The sequence below is a fragment of the Camelina sativa genome, chromosome 13 (assembly GCF_000633955.1).
Source record: "Camelina sativa cultivar DH55 chromosome 13, Cs, whole genome shotgun sequence".
In the NCBI taxonomy this organism is placed as follows: domain Eukaryota; kingdom Viridiplantae; phylum Streptophyta; class Magnoliopsida; order Brassicales; family Brassicaceae; genus Camelina; species Camelina sativa.
In genome coordinates, this window is record NC_025697.1 from 155,901 (window position 1) to 164,037 (window position 8,137).

Consider the following 8,137-nt stretch of genomic DNA (forward strand, 5'->3'; position numbering starts at 1 on the left):
ATACACACCTTCCCAAGTGGCAATCGCAGGTTCCAAACCGTAAACCATGTGAATAGGAGCCCATTCATCCATGTCCTCGCCCCAAATGAAAGTATCTCTGTCGATGATTCCAGCGCCATATGCCGTCTTAAGGGTTATAAGCTCACAAGGGCCTCTAGAACGGCCAAGTCGGTCTTTATACCACCAACCACCAGTCTTCATTATGACTGCAGTCTCAAAATACAGAGAGCAATCAAAAGGTTATGATCAAACACAAACGAAACAAGAGAGAAAGGAAACCACTTTCATCATATTCCTGCAATTCAACAACACTACAACAGGCGCAAGCTTGGATGAACAGAACATAAACAAAATAAAATGTGGAACCATATGAACTCGTGCAAACACCAGAGCCACTCATTGAATAATCATGATAAAAAAAAAAAAAGCTCATCAACACTAAAACACAGTAACATCATCACATAGCACTTACAGTCATAGTAACGCTTCTCGAGCCGTTTGTAACCAATAGCCTGAGCGACGTCAATGGGTCGACCAGGCGGGTAAGGACGTTGGCGGAAACCCCAGAGGCCAAAGAGGAACTGCTTCATGAAATCCCAAAACTTATCATCACTCTCTTCCTTAGTTTTGATGGCCTTCCTAGGCATCGGCCTACCGTCGAAGCCAGGCACATGAGGGATGGCTTGCCAGAGCTCCTTGTCTTCTTTCCGATAAGGCGTGTCGTTATCATCGAGCTCCATCTTGTTCATGTCGTCGGCAATCTCCTCGGCGCGAGTCAAAAACTGAACCACAGGACTCGCTCGAAACCTCTCCCACCATTTCTCCTCAGCTTCAATCTCTTCTGTGGTCGGGTTCTCCTTCTTCTCGAAAACTGTATCTTCTTCGTTGAGAATCTTATCCACTTCCGGAGTGTGCCTGTAATCCGGTATGTTCTCGCACTCCCATAAGAACTGCTCACCGATTTGCTTGTACGTACCTGGTTGTTCTTCCGCCCCTGTTTCGGTTTTTGGGGTCTTTTTGGAGAACTTAGGAAGTCCAATCGATGCGAAATTCGGAGACTGCGACTTTGGGAAGAAGGTATCAGCGAGCGACACGAAATTGATGGTAGGAACTGGGTTCGGTGGTTTCTCGAACCAATTTTGAAATGGATTGAAGTTCAAAGACGACATTGTTGAACGCACTCTCCTTCTCCAGCCAAAATAAGTCTAGGGTTCAGGGGGGCTTTATTGGCTGGGGGTGATGATATGATGTTCTGAGCAAGAAGAAGGCTCAGGTGGATTAGATCAAGTGTGACTGACCCAACTCAACCCAGCTATTATTTACAAACATCACGCTGTTTTACATTTNATATTTAACTAATGAACCACGTGCCGTTTTCAATCTCACAAAACGCCGAAAATGCCTTGAAACATATGTAGTTTAGCTTTGCTTGTGTAGTTAGACTAAAGAAAGAAGAATAAAGCTAAGAGTCAAAAGCAATTCTCTTGCAATCTTCCTCTTCTTCTTCTTTCCATCAATGGCTTCATATCAGAGGCTTCTCAGGTTCTGCATCACCATCTTCTTCTGCTTCTTATCTTTGTCTTCAAGCCAGAAAGTCACACTCAGTCTATACTACGAAGCTCTATGCCCTTACTGTGCTGAGTTCATCATTAACCACTTACCTAAGGTCTTCGAAACTGGCTTAATCTCAGCCATTGATCTCCAGCTCGTTCCATGGGGCAACACCGTTATCAAACCAGATGGCACCATTCTCTGCCAGGTCTTAGACTCTTCTTGCCTTATACTCCACTTACATAGTACACAAGATTAGGACATAGCATTTGAAAATTGCCCTTTGTTTTCAGCATGGAGAAATTGAGTGTGCGCTCAATTCAATTCATGCATGTGCAATAAACGCTTACCCTGATGTGGTAAGCCTTTAAGCTATGAAAGGTTCTCGAGTTTATGCAGTATCATTCAAGTTAATATGAATGCTATGTCATCTGCACGTTTCTCTTGCAGATGCAGCATTTTGGATATATCTACTGTACCGAACAGCTAGTCTTGGAGAACAAACTTGAAAAGTGGGCTGATTGTTTAGAAATGGTTGGATTGAGCAGAGCAGCGGTTGTGTGTTACATTAACGGATACGGAAACAAGGTAAGTCCTGATCAGAGAAAAGTACGTTAGTTAACTTATACAGCCAAAACGGGAAAGCAAAAGAAATAAGCAAGAAAAAATGACATCTAGGTGACACTGTGCAGCTTGAACAGAGGTATGCTGAAGAAACTTCTCAACTTTATCCAGCACACAGATTTGTACCATGGGTGGTTGTGAATAACCAACCACTTCAAGAGGTTAGTCCTACAAATTAAGCTGATAACTTTCAAGATTAAAGGGGGAATCAAAGGTTTTCATGTATGTGCTTTTGGTGAACAGAACTACCAGAACTTTGTCAGGTATGTATGCAATGCTTATGGAAGTAACCAAGTACCAGAAGCGTGCAAGATCCTCAACAATTCGGTGGAAACACTAAGCAGGTTCAATAGTTCAGTGGAGAAACTAAGTAGCAGTCACCAAGTTTGCTATCGCAATCAATAAGATTTGAATCCAAAATCCCTAAGACAGTTCAATAATACTGAAATATATGAGAAATCAGAAAGTGCTTACCGACTTAAACTCTGCTCCTCTTGAATTTTCTATACAACTTAACTGGGTTTGCAACAATCTGCGTAGAGAGATAAATTTGCCATGCACTACATTTGAATATCCAGGAATTGGGTTAGTTTCTGAAAAAATTGGAAGCTAAAGGTGTAGTACATATAATTAAGATATAGTAAAGCACTGATTCCTTCACAGAATTGTTTCATTAACGATGATGCAGTTACATAAACACAACAAGAAATCAACATGAAGTAGCAAAAAGAAAAGAAGTACTCTTAACATCAGATAAAGACAGATATTGTTAAGAGTAGAGTAGACATGAAGCTTTTTTACATGTAAGGAATCATAAGCAAATTCAGTTTGGTTGTTAAAAGACTAACATAAGTCGTTGCAAAACAAAGAAAATCAAGAGTTATAATACGCAAATGTCAAAACATAAAGAGGAGGCAATGAGGAGAGGCAGTCTATTGCCTGTTTATAATTTCCCAAATGGCGTTACATGTCTCGTAGGCAGTCCTATTGTCTGTGTCGAATTCGAACTTCTCCATAACCCTTTTTTCTCGATCAACCAAATCTGTCATGCCATTCAGTCAAGGACTAAAACACCTCAGAAAAAAGATTTAAACTAAAGACAGTGCACAGAGTATATGGGAAATGAAAAGCAAAGGATACAGCCTGAGGTCTTTAGTGGATCATCAATGTTCGGTATAACTCTAGTGACTGAAGCATACATAGAAAGCTTAAACCTGGAGTGAACAAAAATATTAAAAAAAAAGAGCTTAAGAAAAAAATCATAACTTTTTAAACCTAACAAACATAAGAACAATCAAACAATTGTTTTAAATACGAAAGCGGAGACTACCATTAGCAGTTAATATAACTACAAGATGCAACAACGAGTCCCAAAAAGAAGAAGGTGGATTCGTCGAACTTACTCATTTTTCAACTGGTCCCGCTTGTTCCTCTTTATAGTTAATCTCTGCTCTTCAATGAATGCCCCTTGAGAATTCATGTCTTTGAGTTCATCAGCCATGAATGTGTTGACATACAAAGAAAAAACAAAAATTGGTCATGTCATTGAATCAGCGGACGAGAATGTTAACCTCACTTATACTTATCTAAGTTCATCGTTGAGCTTGCACTCCAGTTGTAGCTCCTCGTCAAGCTCTTTCTGAAGACGCTCAATTTCTTCTTCGTCCGCAATATCTGAATTTGCCTCGTAAGTCTTCTCCTTGCAAGAATCGAGTTTTTTCTGCAAATCTGCGCCAAACGAAATAAAAACCCAAAATTGAGCATTCAATCGAACACACTATTTTATTTTTATCAACCCAGCTAGCTATCTAATAGTGGCGGCATTTCAAAAACGTTATTAAATAAAAATTTAACCTTGGAGAGACTCTTGTATCTCACTGGAATCTTCGTCACAGGATAAGTGGATAGATCTGAGCTGCTCGAGGGTTTCAACGAGCACGCCTAATTCTTTCCTATCATCCAAAACATTGATCAAATCGTCTCCCCATGAAATCGCCATTCCGAAATTCCTAGAATGATCTCCCATTTCCGACACCGGTGAAGATGAACAATCCTCCGCTAATCGGCGAACGAAACCCTCAAAAAACAAAAGAGAGATCTCTCCGATAAAAAAAATTCAAACCAAAGCAGAGGGAAATTAAAAGATTCTGTTTTTTTTTTTATTATTATTTTTGCGATTGTATTGATTTGAGAAGCAATTTAACATGTGATATCGGCCCATTGGGCTTCTTATTACCCTGTGATTGATTTGCCAAAAAAAAATAGTACTAACCAAGGCAATGAACAAAACTTGTACTAATCTAAAGCCATACGGTTGGGATTATAGTTTTAGGCGCATCTGCCCTGGAGATCTATGATAACAATGGGGCTGATGGGATTCAATTCATTAGATTATACATGCACCATGCCAACAGCCTTGAAAAAGCTTTTGAAGTATTACTAAAGTCCATCAAAAATAGGTTTGTGATACATTGAGTAGGTTTGTGATACATTCAGTGGATTCAAGGTCCAAGAGCTTACATATAAACATTTACATTGCAGGTCTCTTCGCAAGCACTGATAGGAACGATGCTTCATCACGAAGCCATATGATTTTGACTCTTCACATAGAAGGATTCAATCAGGTGAGTTATATATATTTGTTTGAATTGTTTAATTTCAAAACAATTTATAAATTGAGACAATTTTACTTAAATAATATTAGACTCTCAAATGTTATAAATTTATTGTTTTGAAATTGAATTTTTAATATTTAGAAAATATTATTGATAAAAAATTACCAATACCAAAAACTTATTATCTTATACACATGACATACAAAAACACAAATTTATAAATAATAATATGAATCATCGTATTTTAGTAGCCTATAAAACTATCAAAATGAAAATGATGCATATCTAGCTACTTTTTATGGTATGTTATAGAGTAATTTATATCATTGTAGTTTGAAAATACAATATAATAATTGTTTTATAGATATGGGTTTTAGGATAATACAAATTTTTAAAGCATACATTATTACATCATCATATCTATATAATATATATATATATATATTTAAATTAACATGATTATTAATTTACGATATTATTGAGACTATATTTTACATGGAAATTTCAAAAAAAAAATATTATCTTATTATCTTATCAAATTTTGTTATTTTTTACACTCACGACTTGGAACCACCAAAATTTATTAATTTATAGTATTTATTAATTTATAAAATATTAATTTATAGAGGTTTTATAGTACATGAATTGTATTTTGAAATGGTTACCGAAGGTTATGACTTTCTCATATTCAATTCCAATTTGTGTAGTTTAAATATTTGCGTATAGCTTATCTAAAATGATAATTTTTCAACAGTCCTCGTTGAAGGGCAATTCAAAGACTTTACTCATTACAACTGATGTGAGTCGATGACCGACTCCTCTACAGATTTTTTCTTTAATTTTTTTTTTTGATTGTAGTAAGAACTGATGCGTTAATTGAGAAGCAATTTAACAAGTGGTATCAGCCCATTGGGATTCTTATTACATGTGATTGATTTGTCAAAAAAAAAAAGGTATTAAGTTATTAAACCAAACTATAAGGCCTTTAATGATAATTAGTTTTTAGGTGGATTTTGGTTTTTGATTTTTTAAAAATCTATTTTACCATTCAAGATTTTTAAAAATTGGATTTCCTAAAAATTAGGAAAACTAGTTTCTAGGTGGTTTTTCCAAATTTCAAAGAAAAACTAAAAACCATAATTTTGAGATTTTGTGGAAACCTTTATTTTCAGTGGTAAGTTTTTATTTTTGACTTTTTAATTTATTAATTTTTAAATATACAGCAAAAACCAAAAACCAAAAATTTAAAAACCAAAATCCAAAAACCAAAATCTAAAAACTAAAAACCAATAAAAAAACCATTCACAGCCTAAACCAATAAGTGAAGCTGATTGATCTTCTAGGCTTCAATACTACGTCGTAAAATACTACTTGTCCAGATTGCCGAAGAAGATGTTCCAAGAAAATTTTCAGGCCATCCCCTTTAAAAATAAATAAATTATTATTCAGCCCCTTTAAAACTAGGAAATTGCAATTTTACTCAACAACTTTTTCAATTTATTATTGTTATTATTGTTAAGAAAATGTAGAAAGGCCCAAATCAAAATCATTCGCTTCGTAAACCTAATTTCAAATCTTCCCCTTTCCTCTGTCGGCGATTTTTCTCTCCGGTGCCGTCGTCTTGTTCCCGTTGAACGTTTGCCGTTAGCGCCTACCATGGATTCAACTGTAAAGCGATTCAACCGGTAAGAATCTACTCTCGTTTCTCTTCGATTGAGTAGAATCTCCACTCTTCTGCGTTGTTCTGGCTTTCGGTTTAGTTGACGTTCGACGATTTGACGATCTTTGATCATAAGTGATGAACGTTTCTATGTTAGAGGTACCGATTGTGTTTAGAAATGTTCGATCTATGTTAAGACTGTGTTTGATTTTTCACTTCTCATCCTCTTAACTCCTAAATTTAGTTTCGTACTGCTCGCTCTTTCTTAATACAGTCTCGAGTGGCGTCTCCTTGCCTAAAATCTACGAATCGCCCGCTTTTTTCTGCTAAATTGGTGTTGAATCTCATAGTTTGATTACTGCTACTCTTCTTCTTCGTTTAAATTGCTTCTCGGATGTTTGATTTGTTATTTACCTTGGTCTCTTCTCCGTTACTCAGACCTATGGTATGCGTCATATCTCCTTAGTGATAGTTTTAGAAGATTTTGAATGGAACTTCTGATTTGTGTGATAAACATTTGTTCTTCTATGCTATATTTTTGTTTCTGACGCAGCGTGATTTATATGTTGGTTGCATTGTGTTGATTTGCTGAAATGATTTTGATGGTAGATTTTTTCCATTGCTCTTGATTGTCAAGAGCAAAGAACGAAAGGAAAGTGATGGAGTCAAAACAAGGGAGGTACAAGTCAGATGTTTACTAGTCCTTTTTTCGAATTGTGCTGGGTTTCTCTCTTTTTTCCGTTCAAGCATCGTCCAAATCCATTTTCTACAATATAAAGGGAAAAGATTATCAAAAACAAATTACCAATTTTAGAAAAGTTCAGCTTTATGAACATGACAAAAGATTCTATGTCTCTGAGCCAAAGGAGATTTCGGTGTTGTTTTCTAAGTCTTGAACTGCTTTGTTCATTTTATTTTTCTCTTCTTGTAACTTTTGAGATTTCTCTACAGTCAGTCTGAGGCCAAAGCTCCACGTTTATACTTGAAGAAAGATTCACAGAGACGTGAAACCTAGCAATGTCCTGATTGACTCAGATATGAACCCTAGATTGGGAGATTTCGGGCTCGCGAGGCTTTACGAACGTGGATCGCAATCAGGAACCACCGTAGTCGTCGGGACGATTGGGTATATGGCGCCGAAGCTAGCACGCAACGGAAACTCATCATCGGCTTCCGACGTTTTCGCGTTTGGCGTTTTGCTGTTAGAGATCGTCTCGGGGAGAAAACCAACGGACTCGGGGACCTTCTTCATAGCCGATTGGGTTATGGAGCTGCAAGAGAGGGGCGAGATCCTAAGCGCGATCGATCCGAGACTTGGATCTGGTGGTTACGACGAAGGAGAGGTGAGGCTAGCTCTTGCCGTCGGGTTGCTCTGTTGCCACCAGAAACCGGGATCTCGGCCGCCGATGAGAATGGTGCTCAGGTACCTGAACAGAGACGATGACGTTCCTGAGATTCACGACAATATGGGTTATTCAGATTCTTCAAGAATCGATTTAGGATCGAAACTGGTCGGATGTGTTTCGTCCGATAGGGCTTCCAGCTCACTCTCACACTCACACACATCTTTGTCTCTCACAAGGATCTCTTCGACATCTTTTACCAGTGGTAGATAGTGGCCTTACTTTGACACATTCAACTGTTCAAGCTCTAACTCTCTCTCTATCTTTTTTTTTTTTTTTTTTTT

The 8,137-nt window shown here is 37.3% G+C and overlaps 4 protein-coding genes across 9 annotated transcripts in view; 2 read left to right on the forward strand and 2 right to left on the reverse strand.

Moving 5' to 3' along the window:
* LOC104734147 (protein TIC 56, chloroplastic) overlaps nucleotides 1-1,233 on the reverse strand; it is a 4,724-nt gene extending 3,491 nt beyond the window's left edge. The window contains exons 1-2 of the mRNA XM_010453669.2: nucleotides 473-1,233; nucleotides 9-206 (exon numbers count right to left, since the gene is read on the reverse strand). Of these exons, the coding sequence (XP_010451971.1) occupies nucleotides 9-206; nucleotides 473-1,169 (895 nt within the window). The 5' untranslated portion in view covers nucleotides 1,170-1,233. The remainder of the gene's footprint in view (nucleotides 1-8; nucleotides 207-472) is intronic.
* LOC104734146 (GILT-like protein F37H8.5) lies at nucleotides 1,340-2,651 on the forward strand. The gene is made up of 5 exons (XM_010453666.2): nucleotides 1,340-1,759; nucleotides 1,845-1,910; nucleotides 2,002-2,139; nucleotides 2,244-2,336; nucleotides 2,419-2,651. Exons 1-5 carry the CDS (start codon nucleotides 1,517-1,519, stop codon nucleotides 2,578-2,580), a joined length of 702 nt encoding a protein of 233 aa, XP_010451968.1. The 5' UTR covers nucleotides 1,340-1,516; the 3' UTR covers nucleotides 2,581-2,651.
* On the reverse strand, nucleotides 2,086-4,315 carry LOC104734145. Its single transcript, XM_010453665.2, has 6 exons — nucleotides 4,030-4,315; nucleotides 3,762-3,903; nucleotides 3,579-3,680; nucleotides 3,316-3,389; nucleotides 2,650-3,217; nucleotides 2,086-2,146 (listed from the first exon to the last, which is right to left on the reverse strand). Exons 1-5 carry the CDS (start codon nucleotides 4,199-4,201, stop codon nucleotides 3,108-3,110), a joined length of 600 nt encoding a protein of 199 aa, XP_010451967.1. The 5' UTR covers nucleotides 4,202-4,315; the 3' UTR covers nucleotides 2,086-2,146; nucleotides 2,650-3,107.
* Nucleotides 6,311-8,131, forward strand: LOC104734144 (lectin-domain containing receptor kinase VI.4-like). 6 transcript variants are annotated; one of them, XM_019234371.1, is made up of 3 exons: nucleotides 6,311-6,475; nucleotides 7,060-7,129; nucleotides 7,402-8,131. In XM_019234371.1, the coding sequence occupies exon 3, from the start codon at nucleotides 7,488-7,490 to the stop codon at nucleotides 8,064-8,066; it is 579 nt and encodes a 192-aa protein (XP_019089916.1). In that variant the 5' UTR covers nucleotides 6,311-6,475; nucleotides 7,060-7,129; nucleotides 7,402-7,487; the 3' UTR covers nucleotides 8,067-8,131. The 6 variants fall into 6 exon arrangements, with proteins under 6 accessions (XP_019089916.1, XP_019089915.1, XP_019089913.1 ...); XM_019234370.1 differs by having other exon boundaries at nucleotides 6,311-7,129; XM_019234368.1 differs by having other exon boundaries at nucleotides 6,311-6,609; nucleotides 6,725-8,131.

What these genes read in the sequence shown, in the direction of transcription:
- LOC104734144 (XM_019234370.1), top strand. Translation starts at nt 7,488, where the DNA reads ATGAACCCTAGATTGGGAGATTTCGGGCTCGCGAGGCTTTACGAACGT.
- LOC104734146 (XM_010453666.2), top strand. Translation starts at nt 1,517, where the DNA reads ATGGCTTCATATCAGAGGCTTCTCAGGTTCTGCATCACCATCTTCTTC. An exon ending in TAAACGCTTACCCTGATGTG is followed by an intron (nt 1,911 to 2,001) that starts GTAAGCCTTTAA and finishes TTTCTCTTGCAG; the next exon opens with ATGCAGCATTTTGGATATAT. An exon ending in TTAACGGATACGGAAACAAG is followed by an intron (nt 2,140 to 2,243) that starts GTAAGTCCTGAT and finishes GACACTGTGCAG; the next exon opens with CTTGAACAGAGGTATGCTGA.
- LOC104734145 (XM_010453665.2), bottom strand. Translation starts at nt 4,201, where the DNA reads ATGGGAGATCATTCTAGGAATTTCGGAATGGCGATTTCATGGGGAGAC. An exon ending in GATACAAGAGTCTCTCCAAG is followed by an intron (nt 3,904 to 4,029) that starts GTTAAATTTTTA and finishes CGTTTGGCGCAG; the next exon opens with ATTTGCAGAAAAAACTCGAT. An exon ending in TCCACTAAAGACCTCAGGCT is followed by an intron (nt 3,218 to 3,315) that starts GTATCCTTTGCT and finishes ATGGCATGACAG; the next exon opens with ATTTGGTTGATCGAGAAAAA.